At 37.2% G+C, this 27629-nt stretch overlaps 1 protein-coding gene across 3 annotated transcripts; it reads left to right on the forward strand.

Moving 5' to 3' along the window:
* Positions 1-2714: 2714 nt before the first annotated feature.
* UBA3 (ubiquitin like modifier activating enzyme 3) lies at positions 2715-26843 on the forward strand. 3 transcript variants are annotated; one of them, XM_065884597.1, is made up of 18 exons: positions 2715-2745; positions 2932-2973; positions 4840-4960; positions 6528-6608; positions 10604-10686; positions 13386-13466; positions 17720-17763; positions 18110-18174; positions 18484-18639; positions 19869-19971; positions 20108-20221; positions 23548-23601; positions 24138-24174; positions 24260-24341; positions 25283-25383; positions 25499-25562; positions 25651-25705; positions 26038-26843. In XM_065884597.1, exons 1-18 carry the CDS (start codon positions 2726-2728, stop codon positions 26124-26126), a joined length of 1392 nt encoding a protein of 463 aa, XP_065740669.1. In that variant the 5' UTR covers positions 2715-2725; the 3' UTR covers positions 26127-26843. The 3 variants fall into 3 exon arrangements, with proteins under 3 accessions (XP_065740669.1, XP_065740670.1, XP_065740671.1); XM_065884598.1 differs by lacking the exon at positions 2932-2973 and having other exon boundaries at positions 2718-2745; positions 26038-26486; XM_065884599.1 differs by lacking the exons at positions 2932-2973; positions 6528-6608 and having other exon boundaries at positions 2726-2745; positions 26038-26154.
* The last annotated feature ends 786 nt before the right edge of the window (positions 26844-27629 follow it).

A 27629-nucleotide genomic window follows, 5' to 3' on the forward strand; every position in this document is an offset into this window, starting at 1 on the left:
ATCTCCTCCAGCCTCAGTTTCTTCATGTCTAAAGTGGGTGTAATAGGAACATCTGCCATACAGGTGAAGATAAATAAAATACTGGATGGGAAGTGTTTAGAGTATAGTAATTGCACATTGTTAGATACTACTGTTACTGTTATTAATCATAATACAGGACTTGATTCATCTGTATGGTATTAACACTGCTTTAACCTGAGTTGTTTTCTACGCTGCTATAGTGAACATTCACTGACCTTTCTCTATCTAGTTGCAATTTTATTGCTATGGTTGTATCCGGATAGACTTGATAGCAAAACAAAATGTTGAAAAATATCACTAGGATGCCAACACATATTTTGAGTCCTTTCCAGGTGAAAAAGGTGAAAAGAATGCAGTCTTGTTGTGCCTTCAAGGATCTTGCAATGCAGTAGAAACCTAAACTTAAATACAAGACAGTGAGAGGAGTACTAAATAGAGGTGTGCCAGGGCTTGGTGCTTAGTTACAGGAAGTCAGAGGGTGGTGAAGAATTCCTTGGGGCTTAAGAATTTCAAGAAGCTGTGCTGTGGGCAAGCTGAGTAAACCATCTTGGTCCAGACCAGTGTGGGAGCCCCAGTAGGACCCCATTAGGAGCTGTGACCGAGAACTTTTACCTTCCAATTGCTCAGGACCACATGACCATAAGTTGTCAAGTGTGTGTTAGTAATAATAGCATTACTCACTGATTATAGGCAAATGATATCCAGTAAACATTTGTTCAGTGTTTTTTAATTTATTTGTTTAAACCTCCAAAGAGGTTTAAAAACAAAGAAATGAAAAAAATCTGGATATAGCTATATATAACATGATCCCTTTCTTCCTCTCTCCTAAAATATTAACCATCCTTCTCTCTCTGGTTTAACTATGAGAGACTTTTTTTTCCACTACACATTTCGACCTTTATCATAAAATTATTTAAAATAAAAATGAACACAAGTGGAATCCTTACTTTATTTCAGGCTCTGTTTGAAATGCTTTTAGTCACAGCTCTTTGTCATTGTTCATTGTTCATTCAGGGGGATTGGCTTCAACATAAAGCCTTTCTGGGGCTCTTCTGTCCAAATCTGTGCTTCTAGATATGACCACCCAGGATATTTATCTGTCTGTATATAAACCATAGTGGATAATCTAACAGTTTGTGCTATGGTCCATTTAAAATGAAGTCTGTTGCAAGGTCTTGCTTGCATGTCTCTGTTACTTTCATTAGTGGCAAGGACAGGTGGCTATTTCTTATCTGTCACTCTGAGCCAGTGGGAGTGCCTGGTGTCATCTATCAAAATACCACCACAGTGAGTCAGGGTATTAGTCCCAAGGCACAAGCAGGGTCAGATGCCTTTGCAGACCTCTTCCTGGGCCAGCCCCTTTCTGTTCATGGTGGGCCTCAGCTTCCTCCTCACGAAGTATGTGGGTTTGGACTACGTGATCTTCAAGGCACCCTTTGGTTTTCACCATTTGAGGGGGTTGTGATGCTCACTGCCACTAATGGAAAGGTCTCCTAAAAGTAGCATTGCTGGGGACCCAGCACACATGAGCCTGTTTTGAAAAAGAACCTTAGTAGTTTCCATCTGCGGAGGAGTCTAGGCAAAAAAAGAGGTTTCTTAGTTGATGTTGAGACATGTGACCTGGAGAGAGGCTGGTGTTTCCTGTTAGGTACTGTGGACTGTGAACTCTATCCCTCCGTTTACTGCCTGGCACTGACTTTCAGCTCAATGAATGCTATTGACTTAAACCTGATTGAGGGATAATAAAGGACAAAGAGGAGATTAAATATCATAATTTATTAATAGCAGCTACATTTACTGAGTGCCTATCAGGCTTTATGCATTCATTCCACTTCAGTGGTTCTGAAGCTTTATTTTGCACAGAATCATCCAAAGCTTAGTAGAAGATTGAGGGTGGAGCCTGAAAATTTGCATTTGTAACAAGTTCTCTAATGATGCTGATGTGACTGATCAGGGTTTATATTTTGAAAACACTATGGATTTCATTTAATTCCAGTCTTACAAGGTAAACATTATCATCCCCAGTTTACAAATGAAGACAGAAGTGCCCAAGGTCTCATAGTTAATCAGTGGAGAGTTAAGGATTTAAACTGTTTCTTCTGACTCTAAATCTCATTCTTGTCACACTCCAAGAAAGGATATACATATATATGTATGCACACAAATATTTTTGAACACCGTTGTTTTTCTGTATCCAGCCATCCAAACAAGCACATGCATGTGCGCACGGGGACACTCACAGACACACAGACAGACAGACAGACAGACACACACACACACACACACACACCTATCTATCTACCTACATATCTACCTATCTATCTCTGACTCTGGAAGAAAGTATTCCAAAATTCTATCACCATTTATCTTTAGGTGATGAGATGCTTTGCATATACATAAATTGTATAAACAAATAATGTATTACGTCTGTATTCTCGCACAGCAAAACATTATACACTAGTTTTCTCCAATTAAGTGTATTTAATCAAGATTTTAATTACAAAGAAGTCTTTGAAGCCACGGGAGCCTGGCACAGGCAGCCCCATTAGCCCCGCCTCCTCCCCTCCTTCCCCGTCCCTCTTTGTCGTCCCCGCCCCTTCTCCGGCCCCGCCCCCTTCTCCGGCCCCGCCTTCTCCCTCCCGGCCTCGCCCCGCCCCTTCGCTCCTCCCGCCGTGGGGGTTCCTGGGAAGAGGCGGAGAACAATATGGCGGATGGCGAGGAGCCGTAAGTACCCGGGTTCTGCAGGCGCCCCGGGCCGGGCTGGGTTGTGAGAGAGCGCGGCGGTGGGCGGTCGTCGCCTCCACCCGGGGTCCCCGCCACCCTCCGCCCCGTCCCCTCGCCCCTCATCCCCTCGCGGCGCCCAGTGTGTAGCGTGATGCTGACCCTTCTTTTATTCTCTCTTTCTTTTAGGGAGAAGAAAAGAAGGAGAATAGAGGAGCTGCTGGCTGAGAAGTTAGTGCTGCCGGGAGGCCGGGGCCCTCTCCGGGGACCCCCGCCTCCCCCAACCCCAGGCCTAGGGGACCAGCCGCAGCGGGCCCGGGGGGCTGGGAGGGGGGCACCCGGAGCGCAGGCTGCGCCGCCTCATCCCCCGAGCCCCGCCCGCAGCCCCAGGGGCCCGGCGGGCCCTCCTGGTCTCTATCTCGGGCGGGCGCCGGGCCCGAGTAGCGCGCACAGATCCCGCGCCGGCCCGCCGGGGTGCTTGACTTAAAGGTCTTGCGGAAGGACCCATGCGCCCCGCTCTTCCTCCATCCCAAATTGTCAGAGCCGTGACCTTGTGAGAAGGGAATCTTACTAAAACACATGAAATGGACACTAGGCCGTTTTGGGCCTTTCGTAAACACTGAGACAACAGTATTAATTGTAGACTTTTTATGAGAACTTTATGTCAGGTATTGTACTAAGCACTTCAATCATTTGTGCAAAATCATTGGCTCTTAAAGGAGAGTGTTGACTCCAAAGAGCTTATTTTCTCCGTTAATTACACACCTTATTTCATATCAGATGCTTAGTTTCGTGCAGGTGACACAGGTTTAAACGAAGTGTTTTCCACGCTGGGCAACACCACATATTTTTTCTTCCTCCTTATGTGGGAGGGGAAGAAAGTACTCTTGCAGTGGGCGTGGTGAGTTAGTATTAATTTCTGGGCCAATTCCCAGTAGCAGGGCCTTAGAGTCTTTAGGTATCTTCCTCAGAAAGTTGAATTTCAGTTGCAAGAGGACTTGGAACAAGTTTAATTTCACATTTCTTTCCACCTTTCATTTCCTCTCCACTTTAAAATGACAGCCACAATTTGAATATTTACTATATACCAAGTATTGTACTAAGGCGTCTATGTGGATTATCTCTTTATCCTCATTCTGACCTTAAGAAGTAGGTACAGACAAGCTACAGATGAGGTTTATGACTGTTAAGTAATCTGCTCAAGGTCACAATGCTATTAATTGTGGAACCAAACCCAGCTGTGACATCAAAACCTATGGTCTTTATTGCTAGGCAATACTTGGTCCCTTTTGTAAAAATTGGATATACTAATATGTTTGAAGGTAGAAATTGTGGGATTATAGGAAATTTGAAAATTAAAAATAATCACAGTGAAACATGATCTTGCAATGAGTAGAAAATACCTGTATTTTGTTAGCGGAGTCCCTCGTTACTCAGTTGTATGTTCTAAAAGATTTCTAGATGGTAATGCCGATCTGTGGCATAATTATAACCTAAAACATTCTTTGTGTTTAGTGGCAACAGAAACCACTTCATAGTCCTAAGAGCTTCTTTTTTGAAAATTAGGACCTCTCAGAGAAAAATGTGTTAAAGTCCCTCTCATGAAAAATAATCTTCAAGTCTCACCTTTCAAACTTGGAAAGGACACATGAATTGTGTTAGATGTCAAGCATTAGGATTCTGGAAGTGGAGGGCTTTTATGGATTTTGTTTTTCCTTGTAGGTTATATTTCCTGTTCCAAGTGTGTTCATAGAACAGATTGGGCAGTTTGCAGTGATCTTTAGTAAATTCCAAATGTTTAGAAAGCCCATTTCTCACCGATTGACCAGTATCCCAAGTTTGATCTTAGGTGGTTTTAGGAACCCAGAAACATGTCGACTGACTTATTTCCTCAAACATGTGCAGTTCTTACCTTTAAATAGACTGTATAATAGCAAGAAAAGACAGTAAAAGCATAAGCATAACCACATGGAATATTACCCTTTTTATTTGAGCAGGTCTGGTGTCGTTACCTTTTCATTTGGGGAAAGCATAATACTTGTAGGTGTGGCTTTTTCATACTGATCTTTGCAGCTGAATTTACTGTGTTCTGTGCAGAATGGCTGTTGATGGTGGGTGTGGGGACACTGGAGACTGGGAAGGTCGCTGGAACCATGTAAAGAAGTTCCTCGAGCGATCTGGACCCTTCACACACCCTGATTTCGAACCGAGCACTGAAGTGAGAAACGTTTATTTTTAAATAACTCCTCTAATAGTTTTATGTTTCAAAAACAATAAAATGCTTCCTTTTTAATTTACTTTTATAATAAAAATACTAATAAAATTGTGTAAGTTATCTTGAAATACTAAATGGAATATTTGCAACTGATTTTATTTGAATGACTAATATTTGAGTTGTTTTCACATTTCTCATGTAACATGTTGAAAATTTTCAAGAGTAAAATGACTTCATGACCTCATTTAAAATTCTAAGTTATATTTCACTTAAAATTCCGGTTTAAAATTAATTTTGAGACACACCTTTTTAGCCCTGCTATGAGAAATTTAATTTTCACAGGAATATAGATGTGCTTGTTTAAATTTTGAAGTTTATTTGAAATGAGCATCTTTGCTTAGAATTGAATATAATTAATTGCATGTTAAAAAGTATAAAAAATATGTGACTTCTGTATAATAGAGGAATAGAATTTGGAACTGGTAGTGTCTGACCTAAAGCAAATGTTAGTTAGAAACAACTTGTTTTTTATTACAAGGTAGGAAATATTCCTTTACAGTAAATTTTACAGTAAAACTTTATGTCCTTTTGTATTGATGAAGAGATGTTTTGAAATAGAAGTATTGTGCTGCTCCTAAAATTAAGGTTCAGACTCTTGGGTTTGACTCGGTGTCTTATCTGAATAACTCTTCTTTCCTTGAATCTTAGACAGAATTGACAGTATTTTCCATTTCTTTGGATAATCCAACATATTTTCTTGTGCTTCTGAAGATTTTTTTTTAGCCTAATAATTTAAGATACTTCTGTTAAGTGGTTGTTCCTGCTGATAGGCAATATTCTAAGAGCTTTGTCTGTTTTTTCTTCCTGTCATCTCATGTTTTATAAGTTTAACCCACTGTATTCAAAAGCAGCTATTATTGTTCTTGCCTTTTTTTTTTTTTTTTTTTTTTTTTGCGGTATGCGGGCCTCTCACTGTTGTGGCCTCTCCCGTTGCGGAGCACAGGCTCTGGATGCGCAGGCTCAGTGGCCATGGCTCACGGGCCCAGCCGCTCTGCGGCATGTGGGATCTTCCCGGTCCGTGTCCTCTGCATCGGCGGGCAGACTCTCAACCACTGCGCTACCAGGGAAGCCCTTGCCTTTTTTCTTTTAAAGACCTCTAAACACCTTATGCAGTGCTTGATCTTCAGTTCTTAAAATTTTTACACTTTTCTATTTGTAAGAAGTCAGTTAAATGAGTTTGATGCTTTCCATCCCTTTCAAAGTTAAAAAAAAAAAAAACTACTCTTAACTAGGCATAGTTTTTCTTGTTAGAAATACCGTTTTAATTTCATACAATAAAAGTCAGTTTAAAAACATTAAAGTTGGAACTCTGAAATCGTTAGGGTTATAGAATTTCTGGTTCTACCTTGTTCATAAATTTAATATAACTTACTAACTACAGAGGCTGTTCTTTATCATTAGTTGCATTTTTCATGGAAACCTCAGAAGCTATTTTATGGTTTGTTGCTTTATTGATGCTACTTAAGGTTTTTATCAGCTAGATTTTAATATGCCTTTTCGTTCTTTACAGTCTCTCCAGTTTTTGTTAGATACGTGTAAAGTTCTAGTCATTGGAGCTGGCGGCTTAGGATGTGAGCTCCTGAAAAATCTGGTAATATAACTATATAATATGAAGTTTTTTCTTTATGATAATTAAACCTTTTTCCTTTTCTGTCATTTCTTTGTTATGATTGTTAACCGTTTCTCCTGAGCCTTTGTTAGATAAGTTTAGCAGGTCAAATTCCAGATAGTAATTAAAACGATGATGTAACTTAACTTTTTAAGCCCTGAAGTCCTCGGCTATAAAGTTGTTAATAGAAATTCTTACTTCTCTTTTCTTCTCTGCTTTTTATCCAACAAATCTTTGTGCTTCCTCTGGCAGAGAGCTCATTAATTCAGTGAAGTAAATAACAAAACTGGTAACTCATATTTAACATGTAATTTCAAAGAATTTATTATTTCTTTTGTCCCTCAAAATAACCCACTTAGGTAGATAGGACACTGTCTCATTTTATATAGAGGGGAGACACAGGTTCAGGGATGTTAAATGACAAGTTTTTTCTGGATTATGGTGATGTACCTGGAATCCAATCCAGGCCATCAATTCTTAGGTGTTTCACTGAACCATTAGGTCATTACATGATCTAATCATATAGTAACTTTTTTAAGACCATATGGTAGTATACCCATAAAATTTGGGGGAGCTAAGCCTTTTTTTTGGTCAGTCTGTTTTAAATGACTATTGTCTTAAGAGAGGGTACTATTTAGTGAAGCTGTTTCTGTATACTGGTTGGAAATACATACTTTGTGACTTAATTAGTTTCACTGACTTTTAAAAATTAATTAATTTATTCTTTATTTTTGGCAGCATTGGGTCTCCGTTACTGTGCGCGGGCTTTCTCTAGTTGTGGCGAGCGGGGGCTACTCTTCGTTGCGGTGTGCGGGCTTCTCATAGCAGTGGCTTCTCTTGTTGCAGAGCACAGGCTCTAGGCATGCGGGATTCAGTAGTTCTGGTGCGTGGGCTCAGTAGTTGTGGCTTGCGTGCTCTAGAATGCAGTCTCAGTAGTTGTGGCACACCGGCTTAGTTGCTCTGCGGCATGTGGGATCTTCCCGGACCAGAGCTTAAACCCCTGTCCCCTGCGTTGGCAGGCGGATTCTTAACCAGGGAATTCCCTGCGTCACCAGGGAATTTCCATTTCATTGACTTCTGATAACTACAGTAGTAGCTCTTTATAAGACTTTATCAGTTTATTTAGCAAAAATGGATAAGGGAAGAATTGATGTGCAGCTGTTGTATGCCAGCCTTATGATTAGTATGTGGGAAAGTGGAAATGCTAGAGTAGGCTTCTTGGAAAAAGAAGCAGATAACAGGCAGATGAAGGACCTAAAAAGTCAGCCTTGGGAGCAAAGTTTAAATATAAACAGCCACATTAATTTTGCTAGGAAACACTAACATCGCTCCTAGTGAGACTGCAAAAACTTAATACGCTTCATGGTAGTCGGCTATGCTGGGTTCTGTGGGCATTGTAAGCCATCATGATCTGTGTCCTTAATTTGAAATATCATTGGGAAGACAAGTCTCTCACAAAATAAACAGCAGCATGTATGATATACTCTGTGATAGGGTGCCAAAATGACAGTACCTTATCAGACATAAATACCCTTTGCAGCATGAGAACCAAAGGATTTATGGAGGATGGGCAGTGGTTTTGTATGCACAAATTGTATGCACAAATCCCCTAAATAGTTAACTTTTTCCAAAGCTGTTATTTGCAAATGTGATAGATACCAATTTTAAATGTAAAGTAATTGGAGATTAGATCTGAGGAGTAGTCATCCAGCAACTTTAGGAGTGGCCTTGTTATTTATTGCATTGTAATAACCTCTTACTCAAAAAAGAAGAAAACTAAGTGTTTTTGGTTTTACCACTTGTTACTTTGCTTGTTTCACACATAAGTACAAAAGAGATATACATACGTGTTTTTTCAATTGATTGTAAGCCCCCCAGAGGCTCATTCTAAAAAAAAGGGTATGACATTAATATTATTGATTGAGCAAATATTTATTCAGCCTCTTTCTCTGTATACCAGTTTTAGATGCCTCTTTCTCTGTATACTGTTTTAGATGCTGAAGTTACAGCATCGAACAAGACAGGTGTTTGTATTTGTGGGGCTTATGTTTTAATGGAAGGGAAAAGACAAGTAAACTATGTAGTATGTCGGATGGTAATAAATGCTATGGAGAAAGGAAGGATGGAAGATATCAATATATAGCCTGGCGGGAAGGGAAAGGGTTCACAAAACGGTGCTACTTGAGCAAAAAGGTGAGCAAGAACATTCTAGGCAGAGGGAATATCAGGTGCAAAAGCTGTGAAGTGGGAGCATAACTGTTTATGTTCCAGGAGGGCAAGGAGGTCATTATAGCTAAAGCAGAAGTGAGGAAGGAGGGGCATTTTCTAGGAGGATATCAGAGATAATGGGAGGGGCTTGGAGTATCCCAAAAGGCTTGAGGTGCTACTGTAAGAAGTTTGCCTTTTACTCTGAGTCAGGAAGTCATTGGAGAGATTTAAGCAGATGAGTTGACTCGGTCTGGCTTTAACTTGGATCACTGTGGCTGATGTGTTGAGAACAGAGAAGGAAGCTGAGAGGCTGGTTAGAAGGTGCAGGCATCTAGGCAAGAGGTGAGAGTGACTTGGAACAGGATGGTAGTACTGCAGGTGGTGAGAGGTGGTCGGGTTATGGATATGTTTTGAAGATGGAGTCAGCAGGATTTGCTGATGGATTGGTGTGGGACATAAGAGAAGGAGAGCAGTCAAGGATGACATGATAAGGTTTTTGCCCTGAGCAACTGGAAAGATGGAGTTGGCATTCACTGAAGTGAGGGGGCTGGGCAAAAAACAGATTTGCTGGTTTTGGTGAGCAAGAATGATTGGCTTTGGTTCTGGAAACTGTACAGTTTGAGATACCTGTTAGATGATGCTTTATGTTATGAGATTGTCTGAAATCACCAGAGCTAATAAGCGCAAGGGCACTCCAAATTCTGGCCAGTAAATTAGGAGTAAAATTCATGAGTGTGGTGAATGGGAAACCAATTTTTAAAAAGTGTTCATATTCTCATGAGTGGGGTGACCAGGTGAAGAACGTGTTTTCAGGAGGGGAATTGATCCACACCCTGGCAAACACTTGAGATGGGTCATGTCAGAGAGACTGAGAGCTGGTCTTTGGAGGTGGCAACGTGGAGATCACTGATGACCTGACAAGTGTGGTTTTCGGTGGAGTGATGGGAGTGAAAGCTTGTTTACAGCAAGTGCAAGAGTGGACTTTGAGAAAGAAAGTATGGACAAATCTTTTGAGAGTTTCTTGCTATAAAGAGGGGCAGAAAAATGGGGAAATTATTGCCAAGTGATTCAATTTGATTACATAAGTAAACTGACCAAGACCAGAAAAGCATAATTGCTTATTGAGATCTATTTCTTTTTAATCTTTTGCTTCTGCTGGTAAATTTGAACAGTGGTTGTACTGTTAAAATATGTGGCATTATCACTGAAACACAAGAGTTCGTTGCTTTTCTCTAGCTGTTTGATTGCTTGCTCTTGACTCTACTTTTAAGGTATTTCTTTTACACGTGCAGTGTATATACATATGTGTGTGTGTGTTTATAATATAATCTTATAGTTATTCCTGAATGGCGGCATGCTTATGTAAACTAAGATAAAGCTCGTAGGAATTACTTTTAACAATATTCTGAAAAGAATAGCAAATACAGTTAAGTAGTAAGACTAGTAAAATTAAAATATCTAGCAGCAGCAGCAGCAGCAGCAGGAAAGCAACAAACTTTACAGACGTGTTTATGGGATTATGAAACAACTATAGAAATTTTGAGTTATTCTCTTTTGGATATGGACTGTTTAAAACTGAGTAGTTACACTTTTTTGACCTTTTACAAGAACCCTGAATTTTATATATCTTGTAAGACTCTTTAACCATTGAAAACGATTGTGCAGAATTTATTATTGAGAATTTGTAGATTTAAGACCATTGAAAAGAAATTTAAAAATTTCAGATGTGAGGAAACTTCTGCTTAATTGGATTTTTTTTATTCCCACAGGCCTTGTCTGGTTTTAGACAGATTCATGTTATAGACATGGACACTATAGATGTTTCCAATCTAAATAGGCAATTTTTATTTAGGTAAGTTTTAATATCTTATTTTAAAATTGTGATAATCATTTGAACTTGAGTACACTGCAGTTTAATAATTTTAAAAACCACTGAGAGGATAGCACTAATTTTATTAAGAAAATAACTACTCTCCCATCTTAGGTAAAATTTTGCAGCAAAATTTTGGGCATTCTGGTGAAAGAAGTTTTGTAAGCAAATATATGTTTTTGTTGTTTTTAAGGAAATCTACAAAAGGTGTATGTGATTTTGGGGTGATTGTGCCCTGAAGACAATGAGTGCAGCTCTTTTCTTTCTGTTGATTTCATAAGAGAACCATAACTATGTATTAGGCCCTCGTGAGATATAGTGGTGGGGACTTACGAGCCAAGATTTGAGTGGTGACTCTGGGGCAATGAAGTTGTGACAGTTTGAACTTTTTATAGAAGGGGAAAGAAAATGGTGAGTTAAGGAGAGGAAACCCAGGAGCAAGTGAAATGGAACAAAGAGGGATAATTACCTTAGGCATACATGACATAGAGAAGGTAATCTAAGAGCAGCTTGTTTGAAGTGACTTTAAAAACTGGAAGTAGGCCTTATATGCAGATATGAGGAAAAGTTCATTAATAAATTTTAGTGTGTAGCATTTAGGGGCTTGAATGGCTTAGATAAATGTATCTATTTGTTAATCAAAGAATTATAGATACAGAGAGATAAGGACTTTTTCCCTCTCTCTCTGATGCTTATAGAGTACTGACAGAAAGCACTCAAATAGTTCTAGGTATGCAGGATGAGGTTAGGTTAGCAGAAAAGATAAAATTAAGTTTGTGGAAAATCTTAAAGAGATTGAAGGATGGGTTAAACTAAGTCAAGTTAATGAAGTATTGTAATTGTGTGAACCCTACATTTAACTTTTAAGGTTCTCGTTTGTTTATTTTTTTAAACCTCGAAATTTCTCTTCTCTTGATAGAAAAAGTTTGTGGGCCCTTTCCAGTCTGACAAATTTTTAGTGTATGACTGCTCTAAAAGACACCACTCATTGGGAGATTGGGATTGACATATATACACTAATATGTATAAAATGGATACCTAATAACCTGCTGTATAAAAAAATAAATAAAATAAAATTCAAAAGAAAAAGGAAAAAAAAAGACACCACCAAATTGGTTATTGATAATAGGCCATGCCCTTTAATTTTGGGCTGAAATAATGATTGAAGATCATAATGACAGTTAACATTTGTGGAGTGCTTAGGATATATTAAGTACTTTCTAAGCTCTTTATCTACAGTACCTCTTTTAATCTCAGAGCAAACCCCAGGGTAGGTACTTGTTTTCCAGGTTAGGTGATTAGGCCACAGTGTCCTGCAAGGATGATGTATATAAAAGGCCATTTTGCTCAAAGTGCAGTTTTTAGGTGGAGCAATCTAATCCCCTAATTCTGGAATGATAAAGTTGCAGCTTCCACAGAAACCATCTAGTTCTTTTATTTGGGATCTATTATGAAAGCACATACAATGCACAACCTAAAAGATTCTTGAAACTCTATTTTATCATCTTTACATACCTAAACAGCTCTGTCCAGAGTAGTTGAATGCAGTACTGAAATCAAGTTGCTTGACTTATGCTACAGCCTCTTCTTATTGCAAGTTAGGACAAAGTCAGAATAAAACTCTCATCAGAAAAAAAAACCCAAAAACCTCTTATCAGAAGTTTTGAGTCAAAAAAGCATACTGCTGTATTAGGAGAAAATTGACCTGGTAAAGCATTTTTTTTAATTCCAATTTTAAATAAAATATGATTTCTATTAGGCACGTTGATTTTTTAATATTCATTTATTTTTAAAGTGTTTATTCTGTGCTTAGTAGGAAGGAGTACAAAGAGGTAAGAATATGGTAACTTTCTTCCAGTTGTTCATAGTCTAGTATGATAGACCTATGTATATAACCAAAAATATGTTGTGAAAAAGTAGTAATGAAGAACTTGTTATGTATACATGAGGGAGTGATTTGTTTCTGTGAGGAGAATGAGGAAATATTAGGAAAGAAAATACCATTTGTACTGAGGTTAGAAGAGAGAATTCCTGTCCTTTCCTGTCTGTAGCTATGGTTATTATCTAGGAGTGACCTTTTGAGGTCTTTTAAGTTTTACCTTCTTGAAAATATTGGTAACATTTGCAATTTTAGATAATGCCTTTGGAATTATTCCTTCAAAAACATGGTTATGGCTTCTTATGGGGCACAAAAGTTACTACTTAATCAGCACACATGGGAAGAAGGGGATAAGTGAACGTTCTTGCATCCCTAGGACCTCTCGAATTTATTTCGGCCAAGACCTGCATAGTAACACCTTGAAGTTCTGGGGTTTAGGGCAAATACTTGGAAATCTCTGGATCTGGGATAATTTTTTGCATTGGGAAACACAACAGTGAGAAGTGGCTAGGAAACATGCTGTTATTATGCTTTACCTCAAAAAAAAAAGCACTGTTTATATTTTTACTTAAATACTTAATTAGACTTTTCAATACTTGTAAATACTTAATTTGGAATATCAACAAGGGTTGACATTTAGTGTTGAATGACTAATTTTTCATCAGAAATACTTAGGTAAAAATATTCCTCTAAATAGCCTCCAAATAAACTCACCGTGGATATTTTTATGTGTGAAAGTAGATTATATAGATAATCTAGATTTATATCGTGAATGATAATTTAAATATAATTTTTCCTGTAGGCCTAAAGATGTTGGAAGACCTAAGGCTGAAGTTGCTGCAGAATTTCTAAATGACAGAGTTCCTAATTGCAATGTAGTTCCGTATCCTTTTGACAAATAAATTACTTAATACGTAACTTTTTGAAGCTTTTTATTATTATCATTATACAGGAGATGTTTAACATAGAGAATACAGATAAGCAAAAGGAAAATCAGCAGCAGCAGTGAGCTTATTACTGTGATACCTGCTGGTAACAGTTAAATGTCCTACCAATCTTTTCTTTTTAAGGTTATATAAATTTTATAAATGTAGCCAGTGCCATCATTTATTTTGCCTTATTGCCCTTAATTTCAGTTTCAGTTGCATATCTCCTCTACTAGACTCTTGAGTTCGTAGGTTGGATCCCATTAATCTTTTTTTTAAATAACTTTATTTATTTGATTTTATTATTTATTTTTGGCCGCATTGGGTCTTCATTGCTGCACGCGGGCTTTCTCTAGTTGTGAGCGGGGGCTACTCCTCGCCGTGGTGCACTGGCTTCTCATTGCAGTGGCCTCTCCCATTGCAGAGCATGGGCTCTAGGCTCGTGGGCTTCAGTAGTTGTGGCTCACGCGCTCTAGAGCACAGGCTCGGCGGTTGTGGCACGTGGGCCCAGCTGGTCTGCAGCACGTGGGATCTTCCCAGACCAGGGCTCGAACCTGTGTCCCCTGCATCGGCAGGCGGATTCTTAACCACTGCACCACCAGGGAAGCCCCCCATTAATCTTCATGTTGCCTTATCATAGCAGGCAAAGTAAAGAGTCAGTGTATTATTAGTTAAATGGAAGGTGTGTCAGAGTAAATATATTTTTATAAGAAATATGTTTTAAAAAAGGACTGTTCACACTTTGTTGATTCCCATACCTTTAGATCCAGGGAACTTTTAGTATTTTTTTAATTATTATTTTAATTTTTTTTTTTTTTTGTGGTACGCGGGCCTCTCACAGTTGTGGCCTCTCCCGTTGTGGAACACAGGCCCCGGACATGCAGGCTCAGCGGCCATGTCTCACGGGCCTAGCTGCTCCGTGGCATGTGGGATCTTCCCAGACCGGGGCATGAACCCGTGTCCCCTGCATCGGCCTGCGGACTCTCAACCACTGCGCCACCAGGGAAGCCCGGAACTTTTAGTATTTTATAGAAATTTAGGAAATGAGATTTGTTATGTTGGAAATACCACAGGTACAAAAATCACATACAAAAATCAATTGTATTTCTCTGTACTAGCAGTGAACACATGGAAAGTGAAATTTAAAATACAGTGCCATCTACAACCACTCAAAAAAAGGAGAAATACTTAGGTGTAAACTTAACAAAATAAGTATGGGTCTTGTATGCTGAATACTGCAAAATACTAATGAAAGAAATCAAAGGAGATCTAAATAATGGAAAGATACTCTGTGTTCAGGAATTGGATGCTTCAGCATACTAAAGATGTCACTTCTCCCCAAATTTGTATACAAGTTTAACATAATTTCTATCAAAATTCCTGCAATTTTTTTTGTTTCTCCAGATGGGATTATTCTAAAATTCATAGAGAAGGGCTAAGGAACACCTAAGATAATACTGAGAAAGAATAAAGTCGGAGGAATCACTAGCCAATTTCAAGAGTTATTATGTAGCTACAATAATCAAGAGTGTGTAGTATTGCCAGAGAGATTGGCACAGATCAGCGGAACAGAATAGAGAAACCAGAAATAGCCATGTGCTAATATGGCTGATTTATACTCGACGAAGGTGCAAAAACAATTCACTGGAGGAAGGATAATCTCTTCGCTAAATTCTGTTGGCAAAAAAATGAATCTCAAACATCAAAATTACAAAAATAAACTCAAAATGGATCATAGGTTTAAGTATAAAATGTAAAACTGCAGAACTTTGGAAGATAATGTAGGAGAAAAATCTTTGGGACGTAGGGCTTGATGAAGAGTCCTTAGACCACATTAAAACATGATCCATAAAAGAAAAAAAGTGGTAAATTGAACGTCATCAAAATTAAGAACTTTTACTCTGTGAAGGATCTTGTTAAGAGGATGAACAGATAAGCTACACACTGGGAAATACTTAGGAAGTAGTTATCTGACAAAGGACTCATCAAGAATATGTAAAGAACTTTCATAACTCAAAAGTAAAAAATAAACAGTGCAAATAGAAAATGGACAAAAAATATGAAGAGATATTTTGCTAAAAAAGATAACAAAAGGCACATGAAAGATGTTCAGTATCACTAGCTATAAGAAATCCAAATTATGATCACAATGAGATATTACTACACACCTATTAGGGTAGCTGAAATGAAAAATAATAAATGCTGGCAAAGATACAGAAAAACTGGATTACTTGTACATTGCTGGTGGGAAATATAAAATGGTATAGCCATCTGGAAAATAGTTTGGCTATTTCATAAAAATTTGAATATGTACTTTACATACGACTCAACACTTTCATTCCTGGGCATTTACCCTAGAGAAATGAGTACTATGTCTACATAAAAACTTGTTCTCAGATGTTCATAGCAGCTGTATTTGCAGTAGCCAAAAACTGGTAACAACCCAAACATCTGTCAGTAGGTGAATTGTTAAACTGTGGTACAGTTAATACCGTATATACAATACACAATTATTGTACTCAGTACAATAATACTGAGCAGTAAAAAAAGAACTAATGAAATACAACTTGGTTGGATATCAAGAGCATTATGCTGAATGAAAAATGCCAATCTTAAAACGTCATATATTGTATGTTTGCATTTTTATAGCCTTCTTCAAATGACAAAATTATGGAGATGGAGAACAAATTAGTGATTGCCAGGGATTAGGCGTGGTGGAAGGGATAGGTGTGACTATAAAGGGGTAGCAGGAGGGAGATATTTTTGGTGATGGTATAGTTGTTTATCTTAATTGTGGTGGCTACACATATCTACATGTGTTTAAATGACAGAACTTTACACACACGTTGTACCTGTGTTACATTTGTGGTTTTGATATTGTACTATAGTTATATACGATGTAACTGTTGGGGGAAACCAGGTGAAAGAAATATGGGACACCTGTGTACTATCTTTGCAAAAATAAAAAGTTTAAAACTGCAAATTCAGGTCCATATAGGGAGAAAGATGGGGGGAAGAAGTGTGCACACTCTTTGTCTACCCCCATTATTAAGATCTGGGAAACTTTAGGTATTTTGTAGAAATCCAGGAGGTGGGATTTCTTGGTCTGGCTCCTGCGTCTCCAATTTTTGTTCTTCCAGTGTTTGCTCTGGTTCTCTTTTGACCTTTTCTAGCTGTTCTAGCTGCAGCTTATGCCTCTTGTTTGCCTGGCATTCAAAAGGAACAGAGGTCTGAGTGGGTGAGGGCTAGAATTGAATGTATTTTTTATAACTTTATTTGTAGGCCAGAATAAAAAAATCTAGGGCAAACATATGTATTGTCCCTCTTTTCTCCATTTTGCTTTCTAAAATATGTAATGCATGATTTGTTTTAGGGGAGTGTAATTTATATGTTACTAAACAAATTTGCTTCATTTGAAAAATTAAAAAAATTTTTTTTAGCATATATATGCTGTTCAAATGTTAACTACTGTGATTCACACCCACAGCCAATTTTGAATGGGGTTCCCTTGGCACCCTCCAGGCTGGGGAAGCCTGCAGATATGGTGTGGGTTGGGTAAAAAGAGAGTCTTGGAAAACTGAGTTAAATGAGGCAGAAAATTCATCTCTCCCCGTCTCCAAGGGAAAAAAACCAATAACAAATCATTAGCACCTGAAAAAGCTATTGGAAACATGTTTTCTAAAAATTAGCTTTGCAGTAACTTTTTTTTTTATTGACTATATCTGACATACAACAGTGTATAAACTTAAGGTGTACAATGTGTTAATTTGTGCAGTAAATTGACTTCTAAAATCCCCTTTCTAAATGGGAACTATAATGTGCCTGTTCCCTTCACTAAACAAATGTTTATTGCCTCTCTGCTTGGTGCTGGTGGTTGAAGGTACACATTCTGTTTTCCCAGGGCTTATGGTTTTATATAAGAACTGAAGCAGAGTAGAAAGTATAACAGAGACACAGTTATAATGATATGGACGTTTGGAGATGAGAGAAACTGCTCTATGTGGTTACGGGAGAGTAGTGTTTAGAAAAAAGGTTTTTCATGGGGTGGGATTGTGTTCATTTTGTCAGATTCCTTGAATTCCCCTGCTTTGAACATTGATGACTTATGTCTTGTTTTAAATATACATTTATAATTTGATCCTTATAGAATTGTTGAATTCATTTTGCAAGTTAAAAATTTAGCAGCTTAAGTTCCTTTACTTATGTTCAGACATTTCAACAAGATTCAGGATTTTAACGACACTTTCTATCGACGTAAGTTTTCCACTTGAAATTAAATTCTCACTAAATTCTTACTATTTTTTAGTTGCTGTCTGTTTGAAGATTGCTAGCTATTTGAAGCCTGTTTCTTTATTTGCTTTCATTTCTTGGTGTTGGCTTTTCAGGAATGTTGTTGACTGAAAAGAGAATGGCACCGTTTTAATTCTTAGTTGGCACCATTAGGTGCATTTTTATATGCTCTCTTGAGGAAGGATTACTCAAGGAGTAGAAGCTGTGTGTTTTATAATGAAAAATGGTTTTTTGTTTGTTTCTTAGAAATTGTGACTTATTTCGTGCAGCAGCATTTTAAAAAAGTTAACTTGCATTTTTTTTCTTGTAGAATTTCATATAATTGTATGTGGACTGGATTCTGTCATAGCCAGAAGATGGATAAATGGCATGCTGGTAAAGACTTAGTGTTTTTACAGTTCTCTGAAGTTCTTCCTGCTGCTCTTAACGTACTAAAAATGAGACTTTTGTGTCATATTTTTGAAAAATCAGAGTTTATTCAATTTTCAGTAATAGGTGTAGTTCACTGTTTATTGCCAGTCATGAATTTTCAGGTGAGGATGTAAATTGCTACTAATGTAATCCCTTGGTTTGTTATATTATTACTCAATAATGTGGTTGATTTACAGAATTACTAGATCGCATTTCCCTTTTTTTGAATTCTTATCCCCCTCTCCTTATAAGCCCTTCAAATAATTTTCCTAGATATCTCTTCTAAATTATGAAGATGGTGTATTAGATCCAAGCTCCATTGTCCCTTTGATAGATGGGGGGACAGAAGGTTTTAAAGGAAATGCCCGGGTGATTCTGCCTGGAATGACTGCTTGTGTTGAATGCACACTGGAACTGTACCCACCACAGGTAATCACAAAAGCACCCACATCTGTTTTATAGTATCTTGGGGTAGAATAGGGATTGAATTATTAAGACTAGTCAATATTTAGGATTTTTAAAAAAATTTATTTATTTTTAGCTGCATTGGGTCTTTGTTGCTGCGTGTGGGCTTTCTCTAGTCCTGAGTGGGGGCTACTCTTTGTTGTGGTGCGTGGGCTTCTCAGTGTGGTGGCTTCTCTTGTTGAGGAGCACGGGCTCTAGGTGTGCAGGCTTCAGTAGTTGTGGCACGTGGGCTCAGTAGTTGTGGCTCGTGGGCTCTAGAGCCCAGGCTCAGTAGTTGTGGCACACGGGCTTAGTTGCTCTGCGGCATGTGGAATCTTCCCGGACCAGGGCTCGAACCCGTGTCCTCTGCATTGGAAGGTGGATTCTTAACCACTGTGCCACCAGGGAAGCCCTAAGATTTTTAATTAGGGGTCCACGGTGTCACCAGGGAAGCCCTAGGATTTTAAATTAGGGGTAACCATATTTTAAAAATCATGCTAAGAAGAAAGATGATAAAATATGAAACTTTGCTGTGTTTGAGGAAAGATATAATATAGACTGAATATCATCATTTTGATACTGTTCTCATAATTCATTTGTAGTATTTTTTTATTTGGAGAGTAGAGATCAAGAGATCAATTACAAAGTTATATGTTGGGATAGAGCTGTAATCTATTTTCTTTGGTCTTTGCCTGTATTGTTTCAGGGAGATAAAGATACCAGGGATAAGAATGATATTTCTAAAGATGGGGCTCTTTAATTTACATACCCACTTTAAAGGGCATTTAGAATTTTGATTTATAAATATAAATAACTTTATTAGTATCTACTTGGAATTGATTTAACTGTGAATTTATTTTTATTTTGGCTAATTTTATATCTTCAGATATGAATATTAGGTAAACATAATAGAGTATTCATATTTGAGAATTTATTCAGCCCTTCCTTCCCATGTTCTAACAAAGCTTAAATTTATATACTTTGTAAATATAGGGCAACCCTATTTTTTTAGGCAGATCAACTTAAGTGAAGTGACTCAGACCCTCTGTGTTAGTTTCAGAAGCATTCTTAATGATATAAAATGTTTTCTTTCTGTAAGTAGAAGGCTAGGATGAATTATAAGAAAGTGTTACAAACTAGATCATAACTAGAAGTTACATTTTAAAGTAATTTCTTGTTTAAAATCCACTAAAAAAGGCAAACTGTGATTTTAGGTTAATTTTCCTATGTGCACCATTGCATCGATGCCCAGGCTACCAGAACACTGTATTGAATATGTAAGGATATTGCAGTGGCCTAAGGAGCAGCCTTTTGGAGGTAATAAACCTATTTTCATAATCCAGAATTACATAAAATGTTTGTCTATATTATTTATTTGGATAATTACATTAAAAATAAGTTGATTTATGTTTACACGTTTCTGTCTTCCCTTCCTTTTTTTCTCCTCTGACAGAAGGGGTTCCATTAGACGGCGATGATCCTGATCATATTCAGTGGATTTTCCAAAAATCCCTGGAGAGAGCATCACAATATAACATTAGGGGTATTACGTATAGACTCACTCAAGGTAAGTTAGTGAATTGTCGTAAATTATGATTTTAGGATGATCCCTTTTTCAGGAGGTGGGATGCCTTGGGGGAAATAATTGATGTGATTTCAGATAGTACTATCCATTTGGGATTCAGTAAAGGTGCCCCAAATTTGGTAGGAGGGAACTGAGTTTGCTAGAATCCATACTACTTCTTAACTAGAAGGAATTTAATAAAATTATTGAATCTTATTTACTTAGGGTTGGAAGAGGCCCTAAATCATCCAGGTCGAGCCATTTATTCACTTCATCTTTTGCTGAAGAGCAATTTATCCCTTCCTGGGGCAGTCTATTTCACATTTGGACAGTATTGTTAAGACAATTCTTCTGTACATTGAGCAGAAATCTCCATCTTTAGTGTGGTCTGAGTATTGTCCCAGAGTATGCCGCATATACATTTAATTCTCTTTTAAGTAATAGCCCTTAACGTATTGAACCCTCCAAATCATTATCGCTCCCATCAACCTTCCTAGTTCCTTTAACCCTTTGACAAGTTTCATGACTCAAGTTCCCATCATGTTTTTTTCTAACCATATTTTAGTTATCCATACGTCTCTTAACTATCCAGGTGAGAATTCAGTGCTCTAGGATGGGTCGTATGATAAACTTCTGATCATTGATGCAATCTTAGAGGAGAGCAGACTTTTTTAGTTTTTGTTGTTGTTTACATTGATGCTCTACTTTTGATTCTTTCAGGTTACTGCCTGTTAAAAGCAGGAAGTTTTCTCCACATATACAATTGCTAAGCCACATCTCCCTATTACAGATTTGGCAGTTATGGGGGGTGGTAGTTTTTTCTTTTATACTCAAGTATAGGTCCTTATAAGTTTATTCTTAAATTCAACTGGCTTTTCTCTCTTTATACATGTATATTCTTTTATGCCTGCCAACTTGTGTATTTTTAGCTTCATATCACTTGTTGTTTTGATAATCATATCCTTTATCTCTTTTCCAAATAATTAATTAAAAATTTTAACAAGACTAAACTAGCTGAGAACAGACATCTGAATCATACTTTTGGTCAGGCCCTTTTAGATTTATCTCCTTCTGTTGATCATAGCTTCTTGAGTACCTCATGTTTCTTTGTCTTGTTCACAAGGATGTCACGAAAGGCCTTTCCAGATGCTCTCCAGAAGCCTATCCTCCACATTTCCTTGGGTTGCAAAGCTAGTCACAGTAACTAAGTCCTGTGACTTGTCTCAGTGAACAATTATAATGTTCAGTTTTAGTGATCACTGTTTCCTAATGTAGATACTCTCAGTTCACCCTTCCTAGAATTTTGTCCAAGATCATCAAGTTCACCAGAAAGAGCTTTGTCTTTGTGAAAATCTGCCATTTCTCTCCTGTGATTATTTCCTTATGTTTACTAATATTCTGGTTGGTCATTTGAAAATTCCATCCTTATACACTCCTTGTTGCTCTTATACACTCCTTGTTCCCCTCTTCTGACCTGCTTTGTTCCCAAGCCTGATCCCACCTTAGAGCTTTAATACTCCTGATCCTAACACCTGGAATGCTCTTCCTTGGATGCCCCTCAGGGTTGGCTGCTTATCCCTCAGGTATGAACTGCACCATTCCCTGATCATTCAACTGAAAATGCCTTCTAAGCCATTCACTGTTTTACCTTTTCATAATTGCTCAGAGCTAATGGTAGCCTTGTTTTTCTATGCGAAGAATATTTCATACTTACACTCTAATTCATCCCTGTTCTGGGGGCCTTTGCCCTTGGTGTTTACTCTACAGAATTGCTCTTTCCCCAGGTCATTGCATGGCTGGGTCTTTCTCATGGTTTAGATTTCAGCTCACATTATCACCTCCCCAAGGAGGTCTTCCCTGACCATCCAGTCTAATGGACTCCTCCATCACTGTAAGAGCAGATAATTTTTTTTTTTACTGCTCCTCTGTTCAACACCTAGAACAGTGTCTGGCATATAGTGCACATTTATTTGCTAATTGTTTGAATTAAAAAATGAATTCTCTTTGTCCTGATCAGGAACTATATAAACTCATTTCAATATGTAGTCTCAATTATCCTTCCATACCTTTTAGGAAGGCTTGGTGTGTACTTCTCAGCCTGAGGATGGAGGGCCTTGACAAGGAGCACAGAAGCCAAATTGGAAGTGAAGTCCAGATTTTTTGAAAAGGGATGGGGGACAGGGGCGTATCTTTATCATTTTCACATTGCTTTTATTGGACAGCGTCTCTTCAACTCCTCCCTGTTTGTGACTACCTGTTCCTTCTTCCAGTACGTCCTGCTCTATGTGGTTCACTGGAGAGCTTCCAGTAATCATGAGGTTAGCTCCTCCCTATTTCTTCTTTCAGAATTAACTTTTTAAAACAGCTTTCCAAACTTAACTGCCTTCCTTTCGCGCCTTCTTAGATATTTCCCTTTTTTTGAAGTTTTTAAAACCTGCCTACACCTGAAGTCTTGGGAACACATCTTTCAGGGCTGTCTCACACTCTAAGATAATATGGCTACTTTTCTCTGAATTTTTGCTTTTCTAAAATGAACAGTACAAATATAGTTACAGAATGTTTATTTTGTACTTAAAAAAACGGTTTCAGGTGGGGCTTTGTTCATTCCTAATTTGCGGATACTGATAAGAAAAAAGTGGGGTAGAAATAGAGAACTGCGTTTAATATTTTGTGTAGTCCATATTGTAGAGTGAAACAAAATGATTAGGCACAGTTTTTATTTGTTTTGAATTTTTGTGAATAGAACAGCTAAAACTATTAGATGAGGAAAAATTAGGTAACTGTTATTCTCCTACTTTATTTTACTCAAAGCTTACTTATAAAATATAGTATACTGTATCGGCTAAAGTTATGCCCTTTAGGGCAGAGCTGGGTCCATATACCCCCCCATCACTTGTGAGGTGTATAGCTGTGGATGTTGTTAATTTCTCTCAACCTCATTTTCCTTATCTTTAAAATCAGAGTGATAAGACTAACATGATGTTATAAAAATTCCATAATTTTTTATTTAATCTTCATACTGTTCCTGGAACAAAATAAACACTCTAATTTTTAGCAGTTATTAATATATTATTGTCTCATCTTTATATGAAACAGTGTGAAGAATTTACTATTCTTTCCTACTGTAACTCGCTTAAGTTTCTGAACATGACAGAAAATAATGTGAATGTGAAAGAAGGTGGTTTCATTGTTAAGCTTAAGTCTATTTTCTGACCTGAAAGCCCGAAAAATCAAGTTATGGAAAATGATATTAAATCATCATATTGTCTAATTTAAGATACCTACTTTTTAAAAGAAATGACCACATTTTAATCAGTATATTTTTTCAGGGGTAGTAAAACGAATCATTCCTGCAGTAGCTTCCACAAATGCAGTCATTGCAGGTGAGGAAAAATGGCCACTACTTAATTTTGTTTTCTTTCCTTCAGGTTTTGATTCAATGCCTAAATTGATATTTCTGCAGCTACTTGATCTCAGAAAACTGGTGTTCTGGGAATTTGATTATCTTCTTGGGTGGATGTTGGTATAATCAAGCTGCCCCCAAAACCACAAAACAAGCTATTGGACCCTTTATATATTTTTTCTTACATTATATCATAGATAAAGTGCTCTGTAATAAGGGGACATTTTAGTGCCATTTCTTTGTAATCAGTGTAACAGGCTGCACGGTAATCTGAAGAAGAGGGAGGAAAACATGAGGTGGTACTCTATCATTTAGAGTATACAAAACAAATATAAAATGTTACTTTCTCAGTTTTTACAAATAAGAGTGTTTATGTAATTTTCTGTCTACTTATTTTGTAATCAATAACCTTGTAAATTTATCTGTACTGATTTATAACTGACTTTTTAAAAACTTCTAATTTTAAATGTCTAATTTTCATTGAGTTAAAGCACCTTTATTTTCTCTCCGCTTTAGCTGTGTGTGCCACTGAGGTTTTTAAAATAGCCACAAGGTAATGGGTTTCATTTTTAATATATTTGTAAATCTGTGTTTTGATCTGGCTCAATTACATAAGAATGAACATTTTTTCATTACAGTGCATATATTCCCCTTAATAATTACTTGGTATTCAATGATGTAGATGGACTGTACACGTACACATTTGAAGCAGAGAGAAAGGTTAGTAATAGTATACTAATGAAAACTTTTTTTTTTTTTGTGGTACGCGGGCCTCTCACTGTTGCGGTCTTTCCCGTTGCGGAGCACAGGCTCCGGACGTGCAGGCTCAGTGGCCATGGCTCACGGGCATAGCCGCTCCGCGGCATGTGGGATCTTCCCGGACCGGGGCACGAACCCGTGTCCCCTGCATCGGCAGGCGGACTCTCAACCACTGCGCCACCAGGGAAGCCCGTGAAAACTTTTTTGATCATGCATATTTATTTATTTATTTATTTATTTATTATTTTAAAAAAATTATTTATCTTTGGCTGTGTTGGGTCTTCACTGCTGTGCGCGGGCCTTCTCTAGTTGCCACAAGCGGGGGGTGCTCTTCGTTGCAGTGTGTGGGCCTCTCATTGCGCTGGCTTCTCTTGTTGCAGAGCACAGGTTCTAGGCACGTGGGCTTCAGTAGTTGTGGTGCGTGGGCTCAGTAGTTGTGGCTCACGGGCTCTAGAGCGCACGCTCAGTAGTTGTGGCGCACGGGCTTAGTTGCTCTGCTCCACGGCATGTGAGACTTCCCGGACGAGGGCTCAAAACAATGTCCCCTGCATTGGCAGGCGGGTTCTTAACCACTGTGCCACCAGGGAAGTCCCTGATTTTTAAATATTAATTACTGGCTGGAAATGTGAATGAAATTGCCCACACCCTTTCTAAGTATTTTCTAACTTCCAGAACCGTACTTACTGATATATCTTTTGTAATACTGTATCCTGAAATAAATGCTGTATAGCAAAATAATTTAGGAAAAATGGCCCTTTAGGGAAAGCAGGTTTTAAAACATAAAAATTTGTTCATAGGGAATATGCATGATTATTAAAACAACTTGATTTTCATTTCCTCATTATAAAGAGACTGTTATTGGTACATGTGCCACTGTGATTTGTGTTTTATTTTATATCTAGGAAAACTGCCCAGCTTGTAGCCAGCTTCCTCAAAACATTCAGTTTTCTCCATCAGCTAAACTGCAGGAGGTTTTGGATTATCTAACCAATAGTGCTTCTCTGTAAGTGTTCAAGTCTTTTGTTATGTTGTAGAAGAAGTTTTGTGACTTTAAAACTTTAAAAACTAGGATTGTTTTTTAAAAAGTGATCTTTGACTTTGTTTTTCTCATAATTTAGGCAGATGAAATCTCCAGCTATCACAGCCACATTAGAGGGAAAAAATAGAACACTTTACTTACAGGTGATCAGTGTTCAGTTTTTATTTTTTTCCACAAAATTATATTAAAAGTTTAATTTCACTTAATGTGCTTTACATTATTGTTTTCTAGTCAGTAACCTCTATTGAAGAACGAACAAGGCCAAATCTCACCAAGACATTGAAAGGTATTTTAAATGAGTATATTTACTAATACTAATCAATTTCTTCTTTTTTTTCCAGTAAAAGTAATAAATGCCTCTTCTAGATTTGCTTTTAATGCTTTTAAATGGTGCTACTATCCTACTTATATCTTTAGTAACATTAATAGAGTTTATTGCTCTTTTAGTAGAATATTAAAAAATCTCTAGGAAATCAAATATAATACTACCTTGATTAAATAAAGAGAACTGGATTTTGATCTTTATCTAGCCCAGGATTCTTTATAGTTTGTATATGTGTGTATTATCTATTTTGTTGAGTTTTTTTGCTTCGGTTAATTGTATATTTTTTCTTTTAGAATTGGGACTCGTTGATGGGCAAGAACTGGCAGTTGCTGATGTCACTACACCACAGACTGTACTGTTCAAACTTCATTTTACTTCTTAAGGAAAGGAAATCTGCACATAATAGAAAACTCATGAAAATATTATACTTCTTGGATGCTAAGAAATTTAATAGATGTCATTTTTAGCATTAGTGTTGCTGGAATTTGATTTTTTTTTTTATAATGAGCCACTGTTTTTTAACTTTGTAACTTTCCCTTGAAGACAGAATTTCGGGGTTGGTGCTTGTCAGCATTTTCATTAGTAATATGGAAAATGGTGCCTGGAGAGAGAGATTATGAGCAAATGTATTGCTTCTTTTAGAGGAGGAGGCAAACGCCCTCTTGTATATGAATTTTGTTATGGTCAAAGAATGTATTCTTCAGTTTTCATTTGAGCACCCACATATACAAAATATGTCCCTTTTAAAAAATAAGAAAATTAAGTTTTAAATAACATTAAATACTACAGCCTGACGTCTAGAGCATATTGAACATAGCCTACTTCTTGCTTGATCTAATATTCACTTAATTGTGGCTGTCCAAATGAATACTATTGCAAAAGTTATCTTGTCCGTAATAATTTGTAAATGGTGTTATAGCTGAATACCTGTGCATGGAAATGGGAAGTATTTTCGTGTGTTTACTTGCAGTGCCATAGAAGCCAGTATGCCCAACATTAAAGCCAAGACATGGATGTTAAAAGAGTTTAATGTTTAAACAGTTATCACTGATGCTTTCACACTATTTATTAATAAAATCATATATTGTCTATTTTTCTCACTGAAATTTTATAAAGTATATTAAGGATAGTAAGTAGTTCTGTAGTAAGGTAGAAATAATTTTTAAATATGTAGCAGATTTACTAATAGGAAAATTTTATGGTACTTGAATTAATATTTTAGCCACAATAAGTATCTACTGATTTAATTTTCTCTAACATAATAAGGTAATGAAATGGAATGACTATTTTTATATTAACGCCTCTTAAAATGCTTTTTTCCCCCTCCTAAAGGACTAAGGCTTAAAACAAAATTAAGCATAAATACTGAAAATGAGTTTTAGTATCTTAGTGTGGGAACATGTCGTACATGTTCTCTGTTTTTGACTTGGATGGCAGTTTTCTATTTAAAAGCTTTATGATTACATGTCAGTGGGTTAAATTTTCATTTATTTTTATTTCTAGCTCTATATTGACAAATAATTTGTTTCGTTATAAAATCATATGGCGTAAATGTATATGCTTTCCTTTAAAGTTACAGGTTCAGTTTACAGGTGCTATATACAGGTGCTACAATAATTCTCAAAGTAGCCTTGTGAGAAGGTGATAATATCTTCATCTGAGAGCTGAATAGTTTTAGAAAGTTTAGGTCATTTACCTCAAGCTATCCAATTAGAAGTCTTGGAACAGGGAGGGATTCCAAGCCTAACCTGACCTCCTCTTCAGGCTACTTAGCTAAGCTGTTTGAAATTACCTGAGTTACTTAGTACTATTGTGTACATTACTAAATTGTAAAAGTTTCAATATGCAAATTTTTGCAGAAGTTAGATAAAATCATCAGAAGGTC

Source organism: Phocoena phocoena, chromosome 10, assembly GCF_963924675.1.
Source record: "Phocoena phocoena chromosome 10, mPhoPho1.1, whole genome shotgun sequence".
Classification (NCBI taxonomy): domain Eukaryota; kingdom Metazoa; phylum Chordata; class Mammalia; order Artiodactyla; family Phocoenidae; genus Phocoena; species Phocoena phocoena.